Source organism: Neophocaena asiaeorientalis, unplaced genomic scaffold, assembly GCF_003031525.2.
Source record: "Neophocaena asiaeorientalis asiaeorientalis breed wild unplaced genomic scaffold, Neophocaena_asiaeorientalis_V1.1 scaffold317, whole genome shotgun sequence".
NCBI lineage: Eukaryota > Metazoa > Chordata > Mammalia > Artiodactyla > Phocoenidae > Neophocaena > Neophocaena asiaeorientalis.
In genome coordinates this window covers 4501157-4528321 of record NW_020173114.1, presented here as the reverse complement: position 1 = coordinate 4528321, position 27165 = coordinate 4501157, and the positions used below count along the sequence as shown (strand labels likewise).

Sequence of the window (27165 nt, the reverse complement as noted above, 5' to 3'; positions counted from 1 at the left end):
ATAGTAAATATAACATCAACAACAAATTCCAAAATCCAGAGCTAACTACTACCAATGTGTTAGGTATTTCTTTTTAGTAATGTATTCATATGTCGTGCACCAATTAGGTTTGTGTTTGGCTGCAAGTAAGAGAAAATCCAAATCAACAATAGTCTGAAATACTAAGTTTAACATACAAAGTTCTCTTCCCTTATGTAATAGCAATCCTAAGATAGGTAGTCCAGGGTTGGTATAGTGGTTTCAAGAGGTATTCAGGTACATAGGTTACCACTCTGCCATCTCTAGGGTGTGGCCCTCATCCTCATGGTACAAAAGAGGGCTGATAGAACACATTTGCGCATGCTGACTTCGGCAGCCCATATACTAAAATTGCAGTGATACAGAGAAGATTAGCATGGCCCCTGTGCAAGGATGACATGCAAATTCGTGAAGCGTTCCATATTTAAAAAAAAAAAAAAAAACACATTTGCGCTTCAGGCAGCTTGATATAGGAAAGAAGAGAAGAAATCACCATCCTCTATAGAGAAACTTTCAGGAAGTGTCACTCAACACTTTAATTTATACCTAGTCACATTGTTACAGCTAACTGCAAGAAGGGCAGGGAAATGTTGTTTTCATTCTGAGTAGCCAAGTGCCCTGCTATAAAATTTAGGATGCTGTTGAGAAGGAAAAGGAGAAAACCAGAATTTAGGGTGGGATATTAGCAGTTATAGCAGTCAGAATGTCCAGAGAAACAGAACCAATAGGACATATATATTAAGAGATTTATTTTAAGGAATTGGTCCACAGGATTATGGGGGCTGGCAAGTCTGAAATTTGTAGGGCAGGCTGGAATTCAGGCAGAAATTGATGTTTCAATCTTGAGGCAGAATTTATTCTTCAGGGAGCCTCAGTTTGTGCTCTTAAGGCCTTAAACTGATTGGATGAGGTCCACTCACATTATCAAGGATAATCTCTACTTAATGTCAAGTGGTTGTAGAGGTTATATACACCTACAAAATACCTTCACAGCAACATCTAGATTAATGTTTGATTACATAACTGGGTACCAGAGCCCACCCAGACTGACACTTAAGACTAAAGTGTTTATCATTAATATATTACATATACATACATATTAACATCTAACTCCTTCATTTTATTGTGAGCATACCCCAAATCATCAATTTTTTTTTTTAGTTAATTAAAAAAAAATTTATTTATTTTTGGCTGCATTGGGTCTTCATTGCTGCACATGGGCTTTCTCCAGTTGTGGTGAGTGGGGCTACTCTTCGTTCCGGTGTGCAGGCTTCTCATTACGGTGGCTTCTCCTCTTGCGGAGCACAGGCTCTAGGAGCGTGGGCTCAGTAGTTGTGGCTTGTGGGCTCCAGAGCGCAGGCTCAGTAGTTGGGGCGCATGGGCTTAGTTGCTCCGTGGCATGTGGGATCTTCCCAGACCAGGGCTCGAATACATGTTCCCTGGATTGGCAGGCGGATTCTTTTTCTTTTAATACACTTATTTATTTTATTTATTTATTTTTGGCTGTGTTGGGTCTTTGTTGCTGCACGTGGGCTTTCTCTAGTTGTGAGCGGGGTCTACTCTTCGTTGTGGTGCATGGGCTTCTCATTGTGGTGGTTTCTCTTGTTGCAGAGCACGGGCTCTAGGCACTCCAGCTTCAGTAGTTGTGGCTTGCAGGCTCAGTAGTTGTGGCTCGTGGGCTCTAGAGCACAGGCTCAGTAGTTGTGGCACACGGGCTTAGTTGCTCCGCGGCATGTGGGATCTTCCTGGACCAGGGCTCAAACCCGTGTCTCCTGCATTGGCAGGCAGATTCTTAATCACTGCACCACCAGGGACGTCCCCAAATATTCTTATCAAACATGATATTTAATAAAATAGCTTAATATCCCAACATATCAAAATAACTTATTCATTACTATGTTTTAGGACATTAAAATATTATATACATGTGCTTATTTTTAACCATTTCTGATTATTCATTACTCTTCTAAAAGTGAGATTACTGATTCAACAATTATGAAGATTTTTAAGACCCTTATTCCTATTGCCAAAAGGCTTTCCAGTAAGTTTGCACTGATTTATACTTACACTAACATATATGAATGCAGTGCCAGTCTCACTGTACTCTAGACATTAGGTTTCATGATTTTATCTTTACAATTAAATAATGACCATATTTTGTTTCTTACCTCTTTACTAACTAGTATATAAAACATTATATCATTCACTGTATTTTTATTGACCGTTTCTATTTCTTATTTTGTTAATTTTGTGTTTACTTTTTGCCTAGGTTTCTACTGGGCTGTTAGCATTCTTCTGATTGATATATGAGGTATTTATATATTAAGAATATAAATCATTGTTGTCTCTCTTGTAAACGATTCCTAATTTGCTCTTACTTTTTTCTTATTATAAAGTTTCTAGAATACAAATTACTTAAAGAAAGAAACTATATATACTTCAACTTTTCACTTAGGGTAAACAGTCAATCAAAATTAATAAATATACTATCATATTATTGGTGACTAAAATAAAGGGAACTGAAACATGAAGATTAGATTATTTTCATACACAAATGAAGCATCATTCCCACGGATGAGTCAGGTAACCAGTCATATCTTTCCAAAAAAAGTGCTTGAGAAAACTCAATATTTTTCCCCTAAGAATTCTTACCTATGTAATATTTTTCTTCATTTAGTAGTAGTATTACTAACTTTATTTTTTTTTAACTTGCTTTTTAAAAATCAATTAATTAATTAATTTATTTTTGGCTGTGTTGGGTCTTCGTTTCAGTGCGAGGGCTTTCTCTAGTTGCGGCAAGCAGGGGCCACTCTTCATCACGGTGCGCAGGCCTCTCACTATCGCGGCCTCTCTTGCTGCGGAGCACAGGCTCCAGACGCGCAGGCTCAGTAGTTGTGGCTCACAGGCCTAGTTGCTCCGCAGCATGTGGGATCCTCCCAGACCAGGGCTTGAACCCGTGTCCCCTGCATTGGCAGGCAGATTCTCAACCACTGCGCCACCAGGAAGCCCAGTATTACTAACTTTAGAGTCTCCTGACTGAATTGTGGTTTCTAAGATGTCAAGTCAACATTATGTTCAAATAAATTTTAAAATTATCAGTAAGATCATTTTAATGAATGAATTAAACAATGATCTTATAAGATGACTTATTTCCTGCTTCTAAAAAAATTTAAAAATGAAAAAGCAGCAAATAAGGATTTGTGATGGCAGTAATAGCTGTTTGACACTGACATGCTATAAATAAATCTGTGTGATAATATAAACTGACTCAGGCATTTGTGATGCACATGACAGCTCAAAATGATTTCATTTCCTCAGTAGTTTTTAGATTTTCTTATTTCATTGACTATGAAAAGTACAGTCAACCCACGCACTGTTCTTGGATTGATTTTAATGTAACCTGCCCAGAATTTTAGGTTGATTTTCAAAATTAGAAGTGAAATTGAATTCTAAGCAAGGTAACTGACTTGACCAATAATTTAAACTTGTATAGTATAATAATACTTGGAATTGTTTCTCTACCTTAATATATTTCAATTGCTTAGTTGAATCTAATTGACTCCAATAATTTTTTATGTTGGCAAAGCATCTAATTAGTTTTCATTCATAGTTCCTAAGTAATTAAAATGTTTAGTGGATAGTCATTTATTTACTTATAATAGTCTCACTTATCAAATTTATTACTTATTAAATGTATTCATATTTTCAAAAACTCTTTTATGGTTCTTTTTCTATGCTTCTTTGAGTCTGGTTAGACATCTTTTGATTGTTTACCAGCCATCTGCATTTTAGTTTTTGTTAAAAAGAAAAAAATTTCCCCCCAGTTTATCTTTTGCCTCTTCATTCTGTTTATGATATCTGGGGCATATATTCATTCTAAAATTTAAATAACCAAATTAACAATCTTATATTTTATGTTTTGGAGTTCCATGTGTTTTTTCTGGGTTTCATGTGCTTTCTTCTTTTGTTGTTTTTTTTGGGGTACGCGGGCCTCTCACTATTGCGGAGCACAGGCTCCAGACTCGCAGGCTCAGCGGCCATGGCTCAAGGGCCCAGCCATTCCGCGGCATGTGGGATCTTCCCGGACCGGGGCACGAACCCGCGTCCCTGGCATCAGCAGGCAGACTCTCAACCACTGCGCCACCAGGGAAGCCCTCATGTGCTTTCTTACTGCAGGATTATATTAAAGTATCACACGTTTTCCTTTTTTATCTTTTTTCTTTTCGTTGAAGTATAGTTGATGTACAATATTATATAAGTTACAGGTGTACAAAATACTGATTCACAATTTTTAAATGTTATACTCCATTTATAGTTATTATAGAATATTGGCTATATTCCCTGTGTTGTACAATATATCTTTGTAGCTTATTTTATACATAATAGTTTGTACCTCTTAATCCTTTCCCCCTATCTGGCTCCTCCCCCACTAGTTTGTTTTCTATATCTGTGAGTCTGCTTCTTTTTTATGTTCACTAGTTTGTTGTATTTTTTAGATTCCACAAATAAGTGATAATATACAGTATTTGTCTTTCTCTGTTTGACTTATTTCACTTAGTATAATGCCCTCTAAGTCCATCCATGTTGTTGCAAATGGCAGTTTCATTCTTTTTTATGGCTGAATAATATTCCACTGTGTGTGTGTGTGTGTGTGTGTGTGTGTGTATTTATATATATATACACACCACATTTTATCCATTCATCTGTTGATGGACAATTAGGTTACTTCCATATCTTGGCAATTGTAAATAATCTCACCTTTTCTTATAGTACTTTTTGGCATCATTGTTTCAAGTTAAATTTTGGTATCTATGGAGATGATTTTTCTATATTTGACCTATTAATGTGGATATAGTATATGAATAGGTTTCCCAACCTTAAATTGTCTTACATTCCTTAAATAAATTGCCACATATTATTTTAATATATTTCTGGATCTTTTAGGAATTTTGCATTGATTATTATAAGTGATATTATTCCATAATTTTCTCTTTTATGCTATCTTTAGTTAAATTTTGGTGATCATATTATGATGGCTTCTTAAATTGCATCTGGAAGCTTTCTTCTTTCTCCAATATGCCAAAATGATAGATCTTGAATGCTTTCTCAGTTTCTTCCAAGGCTAAAAATCTGTGTAGATTTTCTGTCTTTTTTTGAGCCTGTTTTGGTAATTTATATATCTCTAGAAGTTATTCATTTCATCCAGGTTTTCTACTGTATTTATATGTAGTTGCATAAAATACTACCCTATTAATTTCTGTTGTTTTTTCTGTCTAATATTGTGTACTTATGCTTTTCTCTCCATTAAGCTAGTGTGTGGGTGGTTTTGTTTTTAAGAATTAGCCCTTAGATTTATCAGTTTTATTCTTTTTCTGACTTCTAATTAAGTTCCACTATTGCCTGTATTAATTCCTTTCTTCTACTTTCTTTGGATGCAATTTAATGTTATTTTTCTAACTTCTTGAGTTTGTGTTGTTCTCTATAATTTATCCAGATCAGAAGACTGTAGGAAAGTATTCTATTTACTTTCTTGACTTTAAAATTAGATTATGCATGTTTTGAGAGTTTGGATCTAAGTAAAAGGACAATTTTGTAAGAGTGTTAGACATCTTCTTCCTTAAGCATGTAATTGTTTAAGTGCAGGTATATTTCTATTTTAATTTTTTATCTAGCTCTCTTGCCTGACTGAAGTTGACCATAAATTGAATAAAAAGAGGTAAGCTTCAGAACATTTTATTTGAAAACCTTTTAGGGAAAAATACTGTATTTTTTGGTGTGGAAGTATTTTTTCCTAATATCTTCCTGATTTGGAAATGTATTATTTAATTGATTAGGATAATGTTATCATAAAGTATAGAATCAGAATAGAATTGAAATTCTCAGATTAGAATTAAAATTCTTGTGATAATACTGGCTAAATTTGGAAGTAATTAAGAAACCATTGTGTGTAAGATGAATCACAAACACTGAAAGTAACTCATGCAATATTAACATGATAGAAATGTATACTTCTCATATCTAACTAGCTGGATTCAAAGTAGTCTTAATATAGGAATTTATAGTATAAATAATATACATATCACTGGAGAAGAGTATGTAGATAATTCCAATCCCAAAATAGCTCCTGCAATAAATCACTAACTTGAGACAAACCAAGTTCCCACCCCCCTTACTCCCCCCCACCAAAAAAAAAACACGAAGAAACAAAACTAGCAGTACATGGAGTGGGGAGTGGAAAGATCATAGTTTGTTGGGTTTCTGAATTTTGAAAGACATATTATATACCTTGGTTGTCTCAACTGCATTTCAAATGTGACATGTCCAAATTGAAAATTATCTTTTTTTCAACTACAAAGCATCAGCCTTCCATTTTTTACCTATTAGAATTCTGGGGTATGAAGAGGAATCACCTTTATCCCTTCTTCCAAGTCTTCATACTCAGTTGGTAACCACATCTTGTTCATTCTACCTCCTAATTTTCTCTCAAATCCATCTTCTTATTTCTATCTTCGCCATTTTTTCCTCAGTTTGGGTCTCTTTTTCTCCTTAATTATTCCAATGACCCCTTTACAGGTCTTCTTTCTGCCAGTCTCTTCTCTAAGATACTTTTCCACACTATGCAGCTAGAATAATCTTAATAAAACAGTCCTGGACTTCCCTAGTGGTCCAGTGGTTAAGACTACATGCTTCCAATGCAGTGGGTGCAGGTTCGATCCCTGCTCAGGTAATAAGATTCCACATGCCGCACAGCAAGGCCAAAAACAACCCAAAAACAACAAACAAAAAACAGTCCTATAATATGTTTACCTTTGATTTAATATATTTAAAATATTTAATATGTTTGCCTAAATGGCTTTCCCCGTCCTTGGCATGGCTTACAGGTTCTTCATGTCCTGGCCTTCCTATACTTTTCCAGCTTTATCTTCCTCGACTGTTCCACATGCATTTAGTGCTTTAAACACCTGAAGTTCCTTGCAGTGCCCTGTATCAGTTAGTATTCTTTGTGCTTGATCCCACCTTCTCCTGCCTCTTCCTTGATGGCCCCTGATTCATTGATTATTCCCAACCTCTTATTTTCAAAGTGCTAAAGTTACTTTTATCTTAAAAACAACAGTAACTTCAAGCTACCACTGTCTCTTTTTCAGTCAGGCTCCTTAAAAGAACAAGTTCTACTTCTTTACTTCCTGTTCACCTTTCAACCCACTGTAGTCTAGTTTCTGTCCTTACTACTACTCTAAAGAAAACACCAATTGACAAAAACTACCAATAAAGTCCTAATGTTCAAATCCAATGTACTAGTCTAAGTGTGAACCTTGACATTTCAAACAGCATTTGGCACTGTTTACCTAAAAACAAACATACCTAAAAACAAACATACTTACCTAAAAACAAACATACTTATTTTTCTGTGCCTTGTAGAAAACATGAAAAATATGAGTTAAAAGATAAAAATAATAATCACCACTTAACCATAACCACTATTAATACTTATTTCCTTCAAGTCTCTTTTTCTATGTACTTATAACTATAGAAAATTGGATGTTATATTTATAAATTAATATTCTGGGTTTTTTTCTTATAAGTTTCTTCTCTTGACATGAAATAGATGTTTTGAAAACAATTTTAATCTTTTCATAATGTGTTATATAGATGTACCATAATTTAGCCTTTCTGCTGTTGACATTTAGCTAGTTTTCAGTTTTCACTTATATATCTAGCTCTCTGACAAACATTTTTGTAGACAAATCTTTGTCTCAGATTCTTCTTATTTCTCAATGGCAGGTCCCAAGAGGGGAAAGGACTAGTTTAAGGATATAAAGTTATAAACATTCTTGACATAGATTGCCTAATTACTTCCTGGAAAGGTAATTTACACTCCTACAGCAACATACAAGGATCCCAAACTTACCATTCTCTTGCTAACGTTGAATTTTTTTTTACAAACTTTTAAAAATCCTTGCCACTTTGATAGGTTAAAGTAGAATCTCAGCCTTGATTTGCCCTTCTCTGATTAGTGGTGATTATACCATTCACCACTGTCTCCTCTTATCTTTGGCCTCCTAGTTCTCTTACTTCTGAATATTCCTTTTCAGTCTCCTTCTTCGGCTTTTCTTTTTCTGACTATTCCACAGTATTTTGTCCTCAGCCTCTTGAATGTCCCACAGGCCTCACAAACTCAGTGTGTCCTAAACTGAACTCATCCCCACTCCTGAGCTTGCTTCAATTTTTGGCTAATGACGTCATCCACAACCCAGGCACTTCAGTCAGAATCCTGAGTCTTCTAAGATGACTCCCTCCTCTCACCCAAAATCAGTTTCTCCAGTCCACATCTTAAATCTAATATGGCCACTCCTTCTATCTCCACAGCCATTGCCCTAGTTCAAGCCTTTATTATTTTAACACTCATCACTAGTCTACCTGCCTTGAACCCTGTTCTACTCAATTGTACATACTGCTTCCAGAGTGATGCAGATCTGATCATGCTCCTCTCTGTACTGTATGTCCCTGTCCAACTTCATCTCTTGCCCTCCCCATCCATTCCCTTCTACTCTTCAGCCATATGGAACAAGAATTCCCCACTGCCTCTAAACTCTTTTTGTGCCGAATATGCCTCTTCCTTGGTCTTGTGAACACTTGCTAGTCCTAAAATAGTAAAGGAGCCTATCCAAGTATCATTCCATCATTTCTCTCTCCTGTGTACACTGATTACACTTCATACAGAGCTTTATTTTGACACAACTTAAAAAGTTTTAACAATCTCTCACTAAACTGAGATATTCAAGGACAGATACGATGCCATTCATCTTTTAATACCCAGAAATATCATGGGCCCTCAAATATGTGTGGAATAAATGTTATTTTTGATAGCAATTAAAAAATTCCTTTCTATCTTCTGCCACCATATCTCAATCTACCTAATGTCTGTTACCAAATCCTCTTCCATTCCCCATTTCTAAGGTTGACAAAACTATTGTAATTGCATCTTGAGATCTGAGTCCTTCTCCAAAACAGGCCATCTTCATTACTGCTGACAGTTATCTTTCTGAAACACCTGGTTGTGTTACCTAGTAACTTAAGAAACAAGTTTGATGACTACCCATTGTGAGCAGTAGGTGGTTATTTCCCCAAGAATGTGCAAACAGATTGTCCAGGGAGAGTTAAAAATAAATAAATGAATGCATAATGGAAAGAGACATGATGCCTACCAAATCCAGAGCTTTGACTATTTAAACATTTAAGCATAGTATTTTAATAACTTCCAGAATCCAACTCCAACTCAGCTTTTTAGCCTTATCTTCTACCACTCTTTGTCTGCATCCTCAACACACATCCTGGTCACCATTCCTTAAGGTGCTCCTATGTCTAGATTGCCCTATCAGCAAGCAAATTCCTACTCATCCTTGAAAGCCAGCATCAGCTATTACTTGATTGCTCCAAGAGATGGTACAAAGGGGCTTTAGACTCTTTCCATAATCTTCATCAGTCCTCCACCAAGAACTCAGATTTAAAAAAAAATATGATTTTTTTTTGTATGGATGGAGTTTTTGAGCCTTAGGTAAACTATGTATAAAAGCATGTTTTAAAAACGTTTGTATTTTTATTGATCTGTAACATACAATCTAAGGAAAAGCAAAGTACTTCCTATAAAAGTTCATCTTCAAGGCAAGTTGCCTGGCCTACACTTCCAACTAGATTGCAGCCACCAAGCCCCTTTATAGAAATTCTGAAGCTTTACTGAATATTACTTGCCCTTAAGAAGCTTTCTCTAATCTTTTCTTCCTGACAATCTGTTCATAGCTTTTCCCTCTGAGCTATTACAACTCTGACCACATACAATTGTTATCTTAACAAACAATAGCATAATGTGTTATTTCTCTCTTAGTTTCTTCCACTAGGGTAGCTCATCCAGGGTAAGGATGCTACATCAGTCTTCTTATGTATAAAATAAAGATAAGACATATCTCATAGAACTGTTGTGAGAATTAGATGTTAATGCATATTTAAAGCACTCAGCACAGTGTCTAACATTTAATAAGTGTTAAATAAATTTTAATAGTTATTTTTCAGTATATGTTTGTTGAATGATAAAGAACTAGCCCAGAGTCCTGCAGGAAACAGACTGGTAGATGTGTTGTTCACAAAAGGGCATGATAAGAAAACACACGTCCTGAAATTACCTAAGAGGTCATACTTAAGGACTTAAGTCCTTCCCTACTATCTGTTTGCAAATGTGACATGAAAGAAATGAAGCTTCGATTATAAATTTGTGAACTTCTGAGGTAGTTTATTAAAAATAACAAAACAATTTCACATTTGGAGAAAAAGAAAACACACTGTCTTGGAAATCTGTGCTGTTTCTGACTCTATCATATATTATTTCTTTATGCTACAAACTATCTATGAATGAATTTGTTTTCAGATTTTATGATAAAAGTCAAATGAAGTGTGTTGTGTGGTAGAAATAACATCTAACTGAAATTAAGGAATACTGGATTCTAACTCACAAATCAGTGTGGGACCCTGGGCAATTTTAAAATTCCTCTGGGCTTCAGAGTCCTCCTTGGGAATTTGAAGGGATTAAACTAACCTCTAAATTCCCATCCAGCTTTAAGACACAAAGTTCTTATAATACTGTTTTTGACCTTTTTCTTATATGGTTTTCCCTCCTCATTAGAAACTGAACTCTTTTGGGTGGCAGGAATCAAACCTTATTTATCTTCACACTTCAGTGCCTAGAACAAATGTGTTTCTTGACTGAATGAATGAGTGTCCCTTGCAGAGCTTCTAGTTAAAAAAGGTATGGTATAACAGGTTAGTAGCTAATGTTAACATTATTATGTTATTATATAAGAATACCAAATGATTGTACATTAATGTAATTGTTGATATTCAATATAGTTACAGGTTCTCTCTAATGTTGATCATTTGTTGAAAACTTTGTGAATTTATTATTTTTTTATTTTTATCTTTGGCTGCGCTGCACGGTTTACAGGATCTTAGTTCCCTGACCAGGGATTGAATCTGGGCCACAGCAGTGAAAGTGCTGAGTCTTAACCACTGGACCACCAGGGAATTGCCCGAAACTTTGTTAATTTAGAAAAGGAATTCTAAGCCAAAATATTTCCTTCTGATCTATTTTAGAGAAATTACGAGTTAGTTACAAAGCTTTGAGAGGTGCCAATTCTACTAAATCCCATCACCCTAAGGGTAACATCCAATATCAAGTAGGTAACCAAGTGTTCACTCCCCAGTAGAATTTTGTAAAACAGATGTTTATCTTTGCCTTTCTACCAAAATTACAGACTGGAAGACAATCTGATCAAGGAAATAAGGAACTAGAGCATATAGACAAATGGAAAAAGCAAACATACATGTATGTGCACATACATGCACACAACTTAACTCTATAACTCAATTGCCTCATGTACCCATTTTCAAGGTAATATTTAGTGCAGGATTACTGCAGATGCAGTTCAAAAATATCTCTACCATGGAATGAAAAATGGAGAGTGATTAACTATAAAGGAAGTCTATCTAGATAAAACAGATGGACAGTTTTCCCACTTTTTTTCAACAAGGGCAGATGCCTTTCTGCGGATATATCCCAAAAAGAGTTACAGGAAATTCCACTTCTCCTGTTTTAGCAAAAATGTCAGTGAAATTTGAGATGCATTTACTTGACAATTTCCTGGACCTGAATTGTTGGGAAAGCGAAGGTTTTTTCTAATTATTAAGCTATCAGCCTCAACCATACCAACCTGCGTTTGAATGTTACAAATTAACTCTACATAAATTGACACAAGCACAATAAGTTTTTTTATTGTTAAATTATGGTTACCATATGCAGAGCAAAAAGTAAAGGGACTGTTCTACTTGTGCATTCACATTTTAAATTATTGAATGATAAACAAGTAAATGAATGATCAGTTAGGAAAGGAAAACTAAAGCAAGGGTTTCCTTACAAGTCTTCTAATTTCTCTAATAATTATAGAAAACATGCTCAAGATTTTTAGAAAAACACTTTTTTCTACATGTGATATATTAATAAACAAACTATGTTTACTTCAGTAAATTGGAAAGACTTCCTCAATATTAAGGATAGTCTAATAGGCTAATGCAGTTATCATTTGGATATAATATAAGCATCAAAAAAATAAAGGGGTGGCATAGTTTAACATTTTCCAATGTGTTAATACTCTTAATGCTGAGTTTCTAGTTCCAGAATTGTCCATTCCCCTTGGGGTGAACAATCCTCAGAGGAAAAACTAGCCATGGTGATGCTTGCTGAGGAATCATCAAATGGAGACGTTAGTTCACGCCATCTGTTTAAAGTGTCAACATGTGCTTTACCCTGAGGTTTTGAGCTGTCTCGTGCTAAAAGTAGTGTCTGATTGATTAGATACTGTGCTAAATTTAAGTCTTCAGGAATAGAATTTGTAATATTTAAGTTTGAATCCTCTTCAGAGAGCAGTTGCTTTAATAGCGTCCAATCTTGTTTTGCAAAGTGTTGCTCATCTTCAAAATCCATGTCCGTAACATGTGTTTCTGATTCCATTTTCTGCTCAAATGCTTCTGTTACATCCATCTCATATATTGGAGAGAGGGTTTTTGAAGGCCGATGGTCATACATGTAGTTTTGTGCCACTGTGTCACAATCATCTATGTCTCCTGAAATAATTCATAATACTAAACAATGTAAAAACTGCACATGTTGGTACCCCTCAGAGTTCTGTAGAACAATATTAACACAATATAACAGTTATTGTCCAAAAAAAAACAGAGAATGGGAAAAATAACATTTATACAAAATTGACAAGATTTCTGAGGCATTTCTTTTTCTACGTTTGAAAAAAAAAACTCAAAGGTAATGTTTAGCAGCAAAATCAACATAGGCAACTAACAATAATTCTCCAGTTTAATTTGAAAACTTGTGATACAGAAAACAGAAATTATTTAAACATAAACAGAACGCGCACATGTATCTAATTCACTATAATAGAAACTTAAAGAGAAAATAAGAGGCGGTTATTTGATGGTGACTTTTAAGGTAAGTCAGTTTCAAAGGGAGAATAAATACATTTTATCTAAAGACTTACTTTATCTAAAGACTTATATATTGCACATGCAAAGGAGGATGCAAGCAAGGACAAAAAAAAGTACAACTTTAAAGAGTTCCCTATTCTTGTGATTTTGCTGAACAGGGACTACTGATAAGTATTTTTCTTAGTTCTGGTATACATTAGCTACTCAGTCAGCCACTATTGCATATTTTAAATGTGGGTCATGGTTCAAATTACTATAATAAGGAAGACAAACACACAAAACAATTAGACAGGAAACCATCTATACATATGAAATAAGCTTGGGATTGGGATTTTTTCATATATTATCATTGCTTCTAAATATAATCTCTTTTAGGAAATTTATCTTTTTACTTGAAAATTTTAGAATAGAATTATAGTGATCCTGAAAGTCTTAATCTCTGTAAAATGTATATAAATTTTAATAATTAATCTAGTTAAAATAGTTCAGTGCTTTTAGTTACATATTACTATACTTATTGCACAGCCCTCTTAGATATATATTAGCATAGTTCATAAATCATATCCAATGTATAATAAAATTTCTAATAGTCAATAATTCCTATGTTAAATTAGACATAAATAACTAAATAATAGCAAACTAAGTTTTTCCCTTTATTCTTTCATGTAAAATCTCTTAGTAGGTTAGCTCTAATAAACCACCCAAATTTTTACTAGATATGAATTTTTCACTAAGATTTTAAGTGAACAATAAAGAGTAACTAGCTATTTTCATTCTATTAAGAAATTTCAGTTTTCATTTAAAATTTGAATCTGTTGCTTAAGTCATTATTCTATCTAACTAAAATATAACATTCAGGGCTACCTACAACTTTAAAATTCTATAAACTCATTTTCTTATGGATTTAGCATTTCTATATCTGTACATTACCTGCAGATAAAGCAATATTAGCTTTCTTGGTAGCTGCAGAATGGCTCTCTTTCACTTGACCTTCTGGAGGCAGAACTTGACTCCAATAAGAGTCCAGAGATTTTGTAGAGCTGTTCTTTGGTATGTCAGAATTGGGGTCTCTTTGATGAAGTTCCAGATGACATGGTCTTTCTTGAGATTTTATATCACTATCTGAAAGTTTGCTGCGTGGCTGAAAGTCATTAACCACATTGCTTCCACTGTTTACTTTTTTATCTTCTGGAGGAAGCTGTCTGCCTCCTCTGGACAGGACATCTGTTGTGCTCTTTTTTTCTGTGGCTGAAGCACTCTGTTTATCTTTTCTTGAAGAGTCAATGCTACTAAGACCCAAGGGAGAGCTTTTGTTTTTATATACACTATTGGCTTTCTCTTGTCTACATTCTAAAATACTACCTTTACTTCCTTGTGAGTATCTGGAGTAGCAGACCCTTCCGTGAGGTTCATGAGAAACACCATCAAAAACATCAGAAGGTGAAGGCGAATCTACAGAAGGCTGAAAGGGAGCATGGACTTCCCCTTCATCAGATCCTAGTTCTTCACATTCATCTACCGAAAGTAAAACTGACCTTTTAAAATCTTTAGTTGCACGAAACTCGTGACTTTCATTTTCAGTTGCATCTTCAAAAGCTAAATTAATTATTCCCTGAAACTGCTGAAGAGCTGGGTTAGATGTAGAGAAATTTTCTGCAACATTTTCAGCTTCAGACCTTTCATCTTCTGTTTCATCTGCTGAGGAAGAAACCTGATCTACTTCCTGAGCAAACTGGATACTGCCTCGTGGAATATTTTCTTTTTCCCTAGGGTGGACTCTTGTAGATCGAGACCAAATTTCTGGCCTTTTCCTAGGAATCTCATCATCACTTGTCGAATTAACTTGGAAAAGATCATTACTACTTTGCTTTTTCATTTTCACTTCAATTCTTAAGTTACTATCATATATTTTTAATTCTTCAGGAGTACTGGTGTCACTGCTACTTCTTCCAAGAAAATCATGGCACAGCATAGTGCCACATTTAGAAATACCCCTGTCATTTGACCCATCATCATCCTGAGACCCTCCAGCATCATAGTCTTCAGATCTAGGCTTTATGTCATCAGAGGATGTTGTAGCACTGCCACTGTCAGACTCAGGACTCTCTCTCTGATGCAGAACACTGGTACTCAAATTCCAGTGACTCATGAATGGAGCTTCTGGAGTTTCATGGCTCTCTGGAGTTTCTGTTGTTTCCATGTCTTTAGGAGAATTTTTCCCTGGTATTTGTTCCAAAAAACACTTGGAGGAAGTATTTGAGTCTACTGTAGCATGTTTGTCTCCATTCATGGCAGAGTCATCAGAAAACTGATGGGGAATTGTCTGTTCTTCCACATGAATTCTAGATTTTCTGTCATCTTGACCAGAATTTAAGGTACCATTTGTCTGTTCAGGAACACAAGGTAAAACATCTTTCACACATTTAATGTTTAATTTTTTGTTTGTATCTTTTCTCCCTGCTTGCTTCTCCCTAGCTGACACTGAATGGACTTGCTCTACATTTGTTGAGTCTAGGTCACAAACTGAATTAGAGTTCAAAGAGTTTTCATTTGGATTTGAAATCATGGATTTTAGAGCAGTGGTGCTATAAAATTCTGGATCTACATTATCACTCTCATCAGAATGACAATGTATTTTAACTGTGTTGCATTGATCTGTTTTTTTGTGACCAGAAAAATTTGTTTCACTTTTATCTGAACAAATCTGTTTTGATTCCAGTTCATGTTTTATTAATTTATCTAGATTTGAAATATTTTGGCATTCTAACACCAACTTCTCTTTTTCTTGATTGTTTAATGGCTTTTGTGGGTCAAGTATGCGTGGTGACTGACATGCTTCTGTATCACTGATTTCGGCTGTGAGATTAATTAGAGGTTCATGAGGCTTCTGTTCAGAAACATTGCCTTTGTTATTATTATCACGAAGCACACTTTTCTGGACAACAGATGGTTCACTTTTTAAAGGTCTCAGAGAAGAAGGCTGAGTCTTCAATATAACCTGTCCAGGAAGTGTTTTCTGTTTTGAATCCTTATTATTCAAAGTTTCACCTTTCTTAGATTGATTTAGGTTTTTAGGCATTGCTACTATTTTTGCACTAATCTTAGGTGATGTTGTTTGTCCTTGCTTGACAATTTTTCTCTTAGGTGTTTGTTTATCTGTAGTTACACTGTGGTCCAATTTTGTCACATTTTCATCAGACTGCCTTGAAGACCCTGAAGATTTTACTGAATGTGGTGACTCTCCTTGGGATCCTAAGTAAAGAAAATTCAAAAATATACCTTCCAGTTTGTGAGTGAAATTCAATATTTGTTTTTAAATCCCTTTAGAAGAAATAAAATAGATAACAATGAAATGGTAACATAATGATCAAACGGACAATTACAAATTAGGCGTTAGTGATGTGATAAAATAAAAAAAATTTATTACAAATATAGAGGAAGTATTCCAGTATCTTAAGTAAAATTATTAAAATACGATCTCTCCTCCTCAAGTAAAGAGCATTGATCCTTATGCCAGAATTGGATTTGCATAAATATATGGGGGTAGAAAAATCTGATTTTCTTATGCCAAAAGAGCAGTAGGGGTCTTTCTTCCCTTTGAAGTTCTAGGGGGAAAAACAGACTGTTCCACATAGCTGAAAAGCAGAATCAAGCTAAAGCACAAAATAGAAATGTTGAAATTGTTGCCATTTTTTTCCTCAAACAGTAACAAAGGTAATTTATTTCTCATAGCCAGATCATTATTATTGTAGGTCATTAGGGTTAATAACTTAGATCTGCAGTTGAAACTAAAGCTGGTAACTGGAAAGAAAGAGGATTAATTTTGGGAATTCATTTGTTTATAATTGTTGAAATCCTAGAGATGATATTTTGAGCATTTAAATCTGTCAAACAGAATTATCAAATCTTTTTAAATGTTTAATTTTTAGCTGTCACTAGAACATGAATTACTTTTCTCTGGCTTACTTTTAAATTTACTTTCAGTATTAATTCATTACCTACCTCAAAATTGGTTTTAGCATTTTACAAACTGCTCTTACATATGTGAATGCTTAATGCATAAAGCAAATTAATTTTTAAAATCAGTTATTATATTAGCAAATTATGCAATCTGATCAGTATTCTTCTCTTTATTAGAATATGGAAAAACAACAGGCATAGCACAGAGCCCAGAGGGAAAATTCTTCCTCCCTCCGTATTACAGCTCTCTAGATTGTACCATTACTTTTTAAAGAGCTCTTTAGTGTTGGTTTTGCAGATGGAATTCTTATATTTATCAATGAAACTTTGAAGAAGCACAGGTATAATACACAGAAGGACCAGAAATGCAGATAACCTAGTGACTCCCTTACTTATTTTTTTCACAAAAGAAAATAAAAACTAAACTCACACCCCAAAATACCAAAATACTTGTCTGAAAAGTGGAAGAATAAAATCTCATCTCTAAAATATGAAATGAATGTAAAATGAGTGAAACCACGTTATACTTTGCTTATTTGTTGCTAAAGTTCCAGAATCAGAGTTCTGCTTATTCAATTTAAACAAGGAAGTGATACCTGGGAGTATTTCAACTTTACCTTGAGTTTTAGCAAGATTAACTGTGGCATTCTTTGTCCTCTGCTGAGCTGTAGCACATCCATTGCCATTTCCTCTTTTCTTTAAAATTGCCTGTGGTACTGGATCACTGTATCCTTTGCTGGTGGCCTTCTTTAGCACACTAAGAAAAATTATTTGCGTTCAGTATTACACTGAGATTCCAAAACATAATTTTTTAAAAGACCCATACATGAAATATATTTTTCACAATACTGTAAATCAACTATACTTCAATTAAAAAAAAATTTTTTTTCTCAAAGAAATAAAAAATATATCTCTTTTCTGAAAATAGAAAAAAACCATAGGTTCTTAAGTGTTTAAGTTTATAAAACTGTAGATCAACTATGGTAAAGCAATGCATAATAAGGTGCCACAAGTATAAATTATTCTTCTATCATTTTGTATCAGTCGTCATTTTATATAATAAATAAGAAAAGTTTTTAAATATCATTATGTAAATATACTAAATTTTCTAACGAAAGATATTTTAACAATATTTAGCTAGAAGTTAGTATATAATTAACTTCCAGAGAAAGCTGATGTCTAGGTAAAACAATGAATGCTTACCTGTTATTTATATTAGTTTCTTGTTCATGAATGCTTTTTTTATTGGAAGTTCCATTGGTAACTTTTGAAACAGGTCGAGATTTTACTGCTATAAATTAAGAAGAGTGAGCCATGAGACTGAGGAATAAATATGTAATAAGTATGTATAAATTCACTGGTCATACACTATATACAAAATTAAACGTTACGGTGAGAAAAACTGTTTTTTCTCAGTTTGCATGAATATATGTTACTAAAATCTTTTTGCATTTGAAACTAAATAAAAGTCGAAACATAGGTTCATTTTTTTCTAGGAACTTTAACTGTTCCTAAAAAGCTCCTAAATAGCTATTAAAAATTAGAGTGTTAAAACCCACCTACAGTGGAAGTTTTGATACTTTCTACACTGTTTTTCACAGTCTGTCCTGGAGAGTCACAAAGGGAAAATTTATGACCAGAAGGCTTCTCTTTTATTGACCCATTTTCTTTTGGTTCATCCAGACAGTCAGTGGAAGTCCGTAATTCCATACTTGAATTTGTAGATCTGCTGGAGGGCCCTGAAATCCTGAGGCATGGAGAGTCTTTGCCTGTCACTTTCTTCGAAGGCTTTGCTTTGGCATGCACGTTTAAGTTCCCAGTGAGTACCTTGGGTCTGGCACCTGTAATTTGACCTTCCTGATTTCTCACTCCTTTTCCATTTACTGAATTTTTCTGTCCATTTGCTGCTGCTGCTGCTGATCTTTCCACAACTTGTCTAGGTGACATGTTTGCTGACTTTGCATTATCACCGTTTTCTGTTTTGGGCTTTATTATAGGTTTGGGCTTTCCAGAAACATTTTTTCCCACAGTTTTTAATTCTTTTGTACTCTTGGATGCGGTTTTTGTACCATCCTTTTCCTTTAAATCATCATGCTTCAAAGTTTTATTTATAGAATTTCTATTAGTACTTGATGAATGTCCAGATGCTCCTAATCCATCAGATTTCATCTTTTGATTATTAGTAGAGGGATAACTCCAATACTCTTTCTTGTTACTTTCTCTCCAAGATTTGTTTTTTATAGCACCAGGGTCAGAAACTTGTCTCCTTTGCTACAAAGAAGAAAAAAATACTCTGTAACTTGACTGAAGTCTTGGACATAATACTTTATGTTTCAATAGCCAGTTTTTCAAAGAGGAAAAAGCAGCAAAATTCAGATTATGATTTAGGGCCACTTAAAACTTGAATGATCTGGGGTCATTTGAATGTGTCTTTGATCACATTACCTTAATCAAATCTGAAATAAAACATACAAAATTAACAGGAAATTCTACTTTAAAAGGCATACTATTTAACTTTATGAAGTTATGGTAGAGATGAATACTTAATGGTGTCAGGATGCCTTGGGTGAATGATAGCAATATCCAACATTTTTCGAGGGCCCACTCCCAGGTTCTGTGCTCAAATGCTTTTCATGTATCATCTCATTTAATCCTCACAACAATTCTATGAGACAGCTCCTGTTGTTATCTCCATTTCTTCAACAAGAAACTGGGGATTAAAGCAGGTATGTAATTTACCCAAGGCCACATGCTGATAAGGGATTGAACTAGGACTTGAGCTCAGGATTTACTGCTTTAAGCAGGTAATCATCTGTATGTTAATGATTTTCACCAAAAATTCTCTCTTCAATCCTATCCCAAATTCCAGAAATTTTATCACTAAATTCACATTACACCTGAAAAGTTTTCTTTTTTTCTTTTTTTGGCTGTGCAGCGTGGCACGTGAGATCTTATTCCCTGTCCAGGGATCGACCCCATGCCCCCTACATTGGAAGCACGGAGTGTTAACCACTGGACCACCAGGGAAGTCCCTGAAAAGTTTGGTTTCTGAGAAAAAAAAAAAACAAACCACAACATAGTAATACAGTATTGGTTGTCTGGAGAAAGGAAAAGGGGTTCTAAAAACAGGTGAAATAGATAAAAAAGGGAAAGTAGAAGGGCACTAAAGACAATGCACCTACTTTATAATTTTGCTTAGAACAACGTTGTATGGAAGGGAATAACAACATTTTAAAAACTGGTAGGAATTACAGAATAAAATTTTAAAAATATATTGCCATTTTTTATATAAATACTCCCTTTTGGAAGCTGTATGAGACAGCGTCTGTGTTGTCTTCATCTTTGTATCCCTTAGCACCATGCCCATCACATACTGGGTACTCAAGAACATGTGATGATGGCTATCAAATCTGAGCACATATTGATATACAGTTCAAGGTCTAGTTATTTCTAAATATGAAAGCTTCTAATTACAATTAAAATTTGTCTAAGATAAAAATAACATAAATATGTGTGTGTCTATATTCACACATACATATGTATATACATAAATAATAAATAACCTAGTTAAGTTTAGCAAAAGCAAGGTATAATAATAAAGGAATCATTAGATTCTTTTCGGCAGGCGGACTCTCAACCACTGCGCCACCAGGGAAGCCCATCATTAGATTCTTGTTCTAGCTTTGCTTTTAACTGAAGAATAGAAGATAGGATATTTAAGAAATCATTACTAATATCTCTGGGCCTCAGATTACTCATGTCTAGGGGTGGAGACTGGTCCCATTCAGTGCTGTGTACTAGGATTCTCTGTAATACTTATAAAGTTCAAATAGGCTAGGTCCAAATAGGCTAGATCAAATCGTAGCTCAAAAAAAATAACATTTCTCGGGCTTCCCTGGTGGCGCAGTGGTTGAGAGTCCGCCTGCCGATGCAGGGGACACGGGTTCGTGCCCTGGTCTGGGAAGATCCCACATGCCGCGGAGTGGCTAGGCCTGTGAGCCATGGCCGCTGAGCCTGTGCATCCGGAACCTGTGCTCCGCAATGGGAGAGGCCACAACAGTGAGAGGCCCACATACCGTAAAAACAAACAGACAAACAAAAAAAAATTTCTCTATTTTTAATACCTAAAACCAGGAAGACTCTGATGTTAGACCTCTTCCCACCCTTAAAACTAATCCTTCTTAATTCACTCTATCCTTGAATCTATCTACTTTAAAGCATCATGCTATGGGTGAGATCTGTGTAGTATATGGGGTGCTCTACCCCTTTAGAAATTTCACATTAACATAGTATACCATGGTGAGGATTCAACGTATATGCATTTTTAGGCAATCTATGACTTACATCTACAAAGTTTATGTATGTCTCTTATATACAACTGACCAGTTGGGAATGGTCACCACATGCTATTGACAAAGATAAAGAAAAAAGAGTAACACTCTAAAGCCCTCCTCTTGGGACTTCCCTGGTGGCACAGTGGTTAAGAATCTGCCTGCTAATGTAGAGGACATGGGTTTGATCCCTGGTCCGGTAAGATCCCACATGGCGTGGAGCAACTAAGCCTGTGTACCACAGCTACTGAGCCTGTGCTCTAGAGCCCATAAGCCACAACTACTGAAGCCCGTGAGCCCTAGAGCCCACTAGCCATAACTACTGAGCCCATGTGCTGCAACTACTGAAGCGCGCGCACCTAGAGCCCATGCTCTGCAACAAGAGAAGCCACCGCAGTGAGAAGCCCGCGCACCACAACAAACAGTAGCCCCTGCTCACCGCAACTAGAGAAAGCCTGTGCTCAGCAACAAAGACCCAACGCAGCCAAAAATAAAAAATAAAATAAAAAAATAAAGCATTCCTCTTGGACACACTTTCAGGTCTAGTACTATTCCTTTTTGTTGGTATTATTTTGTTTTACTTTTTATTATGGAAAAATTTAAACATAATCAAAGAAGACAGAACAGTATCATGAATCCCCACATACCTACTACCCAGCTTTAACAACTATCACCTCTTGGCCAATTCTGTTTCATATATAACTACCACCATTTTATTTTGAAGCAAATCCCAGACATCGTATAATTTTAGTCTTAAGTATTTTGGTACCAGCACTCTTCTTAAGCGTTTCTATTTTATCAACTTTCTCCCACCTCTAAAAGATCTCATCTATTTTGGAAGACACACTTATTCATACCACACTTATTGAGGACTTACTACATACTAGACAATTGCACATAAATTATCTCACTTAATTTTCACAATAATCCCGGCTAGGTTTTATTACTCCATTCTACAGATAAGCAAACTAAGACTCACAGATGACAAAGATAATAAAGTCAAGATCTGAACTCTTACGATTTTAAGTCCAGCACTCATTTCAGTACAATGCTGCCTTTCTGAGGAAAACATATTAGCCTGTTTCCTTCCCATTGTGGTTAACAGTATAAACCCTTGGACAACCTGAAAGTCAGGAACTGAGGAAGGGAAATGAGATTTTGTTTTGCTGTAAGGCAAGGAAGGAGGAAAAGCCTGGTTGATAGCAGTTAGTAGATAGAACAGGGGAAAGAAAGGCAGGTAGGCTAAATCATGGTGGCCTTAAAACACACACACACATACACACAAAAAAGCACATAGGGTGAGAGGGAACATAGTACATAGAAAAAGTGTTCTAAGGTGCCATTTCCTAACATATGTTCTGTGGAACTGTACAACATGCTTAAAAGGGGTCAAGAGGGAGTCTAGTGGTGTTCCATGGTTATAAAATTTGAGGAAATCTTGGGGAAAACAAAATTCAAAAGTGTTCTTTACTGTAGTGTTTCTCAGAGCTTTTAGGTGCTGATGTGCATCGTTAGTGTCTAAGAGGAGCTATGGTGTGTAGCAATTCTCAACCTTAGTTGATGCTAGATGTTCTTAGGTAGAACATATGATGGAGCTAGTATATTATGGAACACACTTAGGGAAATAGTCCTAGGAGGTTTACTAGCAAAAAGCTCCAGCGTCTCACAGTTTCTCACCCAAGACATTTAGAGCTTGACCTCTGCTTCAAGCCATCAGAGCTCTTGGTTGTGGCTTGGAGTTGTGTGAGTTCCTATCTACTGGCTGATAATGAAGATTCCCAATTCCACTCTTGCAAGGGCGATGTATTCTTTGCATTCCAAACTGGAACTCTCAGTGTATGTCTCCATATCATTGTAATGTGTGTCTAGGTTAGTATAATTTTATGCTTCAAATGTATTATTAAGTGACCATTTTTAAGTTAGCTAGATTGGAACTCTAACCATCATTAATAACATTTTAGGGGAAGAAAAATGTATTTCATGTTATAATGAATATACCAAGTAACGTGTGTGTTGTGTGTGTGTGTGTGCGCGCTAAAAAATAACATAAAATTTACCATCTTAACCATTTTTAAGTGGGCAGTACAGTCAGGTTGACTATATGCGCCTTGTTGTGCAACAGATATCTAGAACGTTCTCATCTTGCAAAACTGAAACTCTATCCCCATTGAATAATTATTCCCCTTTTCCTTATCTCCCCAGCCCCTGGCAGCCACCACTCTACTTAGTTTTTAAGAGTTTGACCAATTTTAATTAACTCATATAAGTACAACAAGTAACTTTTAAAGTGAACACAACTGTACTCTTGGTATTAACTGCCTTTTTCACACCAAAAATCTATTATGTGGATTAAAATCTTAGTATAGAGAAAACTGGGACAACTAAAATCTTCTTTTGTAAAAAGTAGGTTAATTAGAAAAACAGACATGGAACTAGATCTAGAATTCTAGACAATTTCTGATCTGGAATAGTTCCAACATGCTAGTTGCCAAAAAGGTTTTCAAGGAAATAAAAATGGTAGACAATATTTCACTTCCCATACCAGCTGGATATAAAAAATGCATATCATTTAAAAATTTATAAAATGTTCACTTGATTAAAAACGAGACTCAAAATTATTTCCATCCAGAAACAGCTTTAGTTAATGAAAGAATAGATTTTTAAAAATTATTCTGAAATATAAAATGATAAAATTTAAATTACTTGGTATCTTGTTTCATCTGGGCCTGTAAAATTGTAAAAGTTTACCTGAGAGCTGCTGAATATAGGCTTTTTGCCAAGTCTTCGGTCATCACCTTTGTCAAATGCAGCTGTAGGAAAAAAAAAGCAATTTAATTTTACAGGAAGCACTATTATTACCATAGAAGTAGAGGGAAAATAGTATATTAGCAGAAAAAGATTACATTTTGATGGAAATAACTTTTAAAAAGTTGAAACCAATCTAGTACACATAAATAATTCCCTATTTTAGAATTTTTCTTAAAGAACTTCATTTTGAATCTTATTTTCTTGTCCCTATGGATTTTATGTTATTAAAATTAATAAATTAGAAATGTACAGTCTCACAGAGAAGATTTATACATTTACAAAAACTTAGAATTTTCTCAAGCTTGAAATTTTAGAGATAACCTTTTTAGCTAGTTTTCCAAATTTCAAAAAATTACAGATTTTTAACTATTCAATGGGAGAAAATTTCTATCCTAAAAAATATTAAAATACTCTTAAAAATTTTCTGATTTTGCAGGTATGTCCTGAGGAAGGAGTAAAGAGAAAAAAGATAAGGTTTTGTTGAAAATAAAACAAGAGACAATCCTTAAACCTATATCATTCTTTTTAGAATTACACAAAATATTCATTTTATAGATTAGGTTTATATGGGAATTATTGGGGAACTCAGTTTATGTTCTTCAAATAAGAATTTAAATGACGTCAGGGAAATATATAGGAATAATGGTATGAGAGCCATAAATATAGTTTAGCTAATGTATTTGTTCCCTTTGAAGGTTATGTAGCTTTAAAATATATTTTGAAGAAATATATACATATATTTTCCAAAATTTATTTTATTTTTATTAAAACAGCTGATGAAAAATACATCAAATTATCTGTAACCCTACCATACACCTTCTACTATTTCTATTCTATAGGAACTATGTTATAAGACAAAGCAGGATCCTAGAAATAGCATTACAAGGATTGCTTTGTGGTTAGCAAATGACTGCACAAAAATATACAGGTGGAAATTAATACAAGATTTCTCCCAAAGATCAGTAACTCAAACTAGAACGTAAGAAATGTTTTAACAAAGACAACCTAGAATTACTCCTTTATCTGGGATTTCCCAATGCAATAATTATGCATAAGTCAGGACTCATTATAATTCAACATATTTAAGATTTTAAAAATTATTTTTACACTGATAGAATGTAATAGATTGAAAAGTTCTTTTTGACAGTTGGATTACCAATAATATTTTGTTTTAGTTATGTGTATATATATGTATGTATTTACATGTATTTTATTTTATTTATTTATTTTTTTTGCGGTACGCGGGCCTCTCACTGTTGTGGCCTCTCCCGCTGCGGAGCACAGGCTCCGGACGCGCAGGCCCAGTGGCCATGGCTCACGGGCCCAGCCGCTCCGCGGCATGTGGGATCGATCCTCCCGGACCGGGGCACAAACCTGTGTCCCCTGCATCGGCAGGCGGACTCTCAACCACTGTGCCACCAGGGAAGCCCCTACATGTATTTTAAATTAGCACTTTGAAGAATTAAGATAAAGAACATTGTTCGGGACCCAACTTAACTATGATATCCTCTAAAAATGGAGAAGAGCAAAGTTTACTCCCAATCAGAAGAGAGTTGAATGACACCTACTCATGGAATGCTGATCTTAGTTTTTTACACTGTATAGTACAGATGAACTGTCATCTAAAAATCAGTACAGAAATAGTCACAAGGAAAATAATTCCAATTTCTAAAGACCTTCTCATGACTTTTGTTGTTTCATGGATTTTGTTGTTTTATTATTTTGTTGGAATTTCTTTGAAAAGTGCTCTTGAGATCACATCTGGCTACACCATCGTGTTATGCTCTTAATGCAAGACAGAGCAAATCATATTTTGATTAAATCATTAAAGAATTTAACATATCCATGTACTATCAAGAATATATTATATCACGTATGGTCTCCATGTTTTATAGGACAGAAATGTTGCTTCATAAAATACAGTCTCTTAATTTAAAATGTTTTTAAAAGTATACTTACTGAATCTGTCAATATTTTTCCTAAGGTACCTGCTTTAACCCAAAAATAGTCATGAAGCCATTTTTAGTTCCACACCCTCAATTTTTTATTTTAACATTTTTGAAACAAACACACATTCTGAGCAGTATAAATCTTTTGTTTAATGCTAATATTTCAAATGGTACCTATTAAATGTCAAAGAGCACTGTGCGGCTCCTGAGGGACACTCCGCAATAGCACACATCGTATCACTGAACCAATCGATCATGGAATAAAGCCATCTAATCTAGGCAAAACCACAAGAAAGAGTATCTTACGCAAAAGATGGGAAAGCTTTGTGGAAAAATATATTTTAAAAGGGAGAGAAAGTATGTTTGGTAATCTGTTCTATATGGGTTACATTTTCCTATACTTCTAAATCTATCTAAAAGAATGCTTTTAAGCAAATTTGGCTAGAATATAAAGTTGCTAAGATAAAGTAGAATTATATATGTATATATAAGGAAATGAGTTTCATTTTCTAAGGACAGAAAAAAAAGCATGATTTATTAAAACTGCCTAAACATACCAGCACCAGTTTCAATTAGCAAGCAAACAGAAGCAAAGAAATGTTAATCCTATCACTTATTAGAATCCCTTTAAAATATCTCTTGTCACAATTATAAGAATAAAAAATCTCAAGGCTAATATACCTGCTTGGATTTTCTGTTGATCATCTGTGCTCATCAGCTTCCAGCTTTCTGTGTGACGAACAGCATAGAAAGACTGAACCAGGAAGATCCACAGCTTATCACGCAGAGCCTGGATCTTGCACGTAAAACCCTGTGTTCAAGCAACAAATCAGCAGCTGGTCAGAGCCACATTGTCATAGCAACCAGTCATTATTCCCTTCCAAATCTACTTACTCCTAAACTAGATCAATGATGTCATCACTTAGATTTTTAAGATCGTCGGGTACAAGTTATTTATGAAGGCTTGCTCTTTAACAACAGAATTTTATAGTGAACATGAACCTTATCCTTTCAGCATTATCCTTTTAACCAAACAGTTTTAAACCACCAATGGC

At 34.9% G+C, this 27165-nt stretch overlaps 1 protein-coding gene and 2 non-coding genes across 3 annotated transcripts; 1 reads left to right on the top strand and 2 right to left on the bottom strand.

Annotated features, from left to right (window-relative positions):
• Positions 1-341: 341 nt before the first annotated feature.
• LOC112398869 (U6 spliceosomal RNA) lies at positions 342-446 on the top strand. The gene has a single exon (XR_003003076.1). It is a non-coding gene; the product is annotated as a U6 spliceosomal RNA (small nuclear RNA).
• Positions 447-11019: 10573 nt separating this feature from the next.
• On the bottom strand, positions 11020-11091 carry TRNAE-UUC (transfer RNA glutamic acid (anticodon UUC)). The gene has a single exon. It is a non-coding gene; the product is annotated as a tRNA-Glu (tRNA).
• Positions 11092-11858: 767 nt separating this feature from the next.
• Positions 11859-26858, bottom strand: LOC112398841 (uncharacterized protein KIAA1107). Its single transcript, XM_024743596.1, has 7 exons — positions 26792-26858; positions 24102-24163; positions 18582-19293; positions 18226-18313; positions 17640-17779; positions 13993-16314; positions 11859-12687 (listed from the first exon to the last, which is right to left on the bottom strand). The coding sequence occupies exons 1-7, from the start codon at positions 26823-26825 to the stop codon at positions 12218-12220; spliced, it is 3828 nt and encodes a 1275-aa protein (XP_024599364.1). The 5' UTR covers positions 26826-26858; the 3' UTR covers positions 11859-12217.
• Positions 26859-27165: the final 307 nt, after the last annotated feature.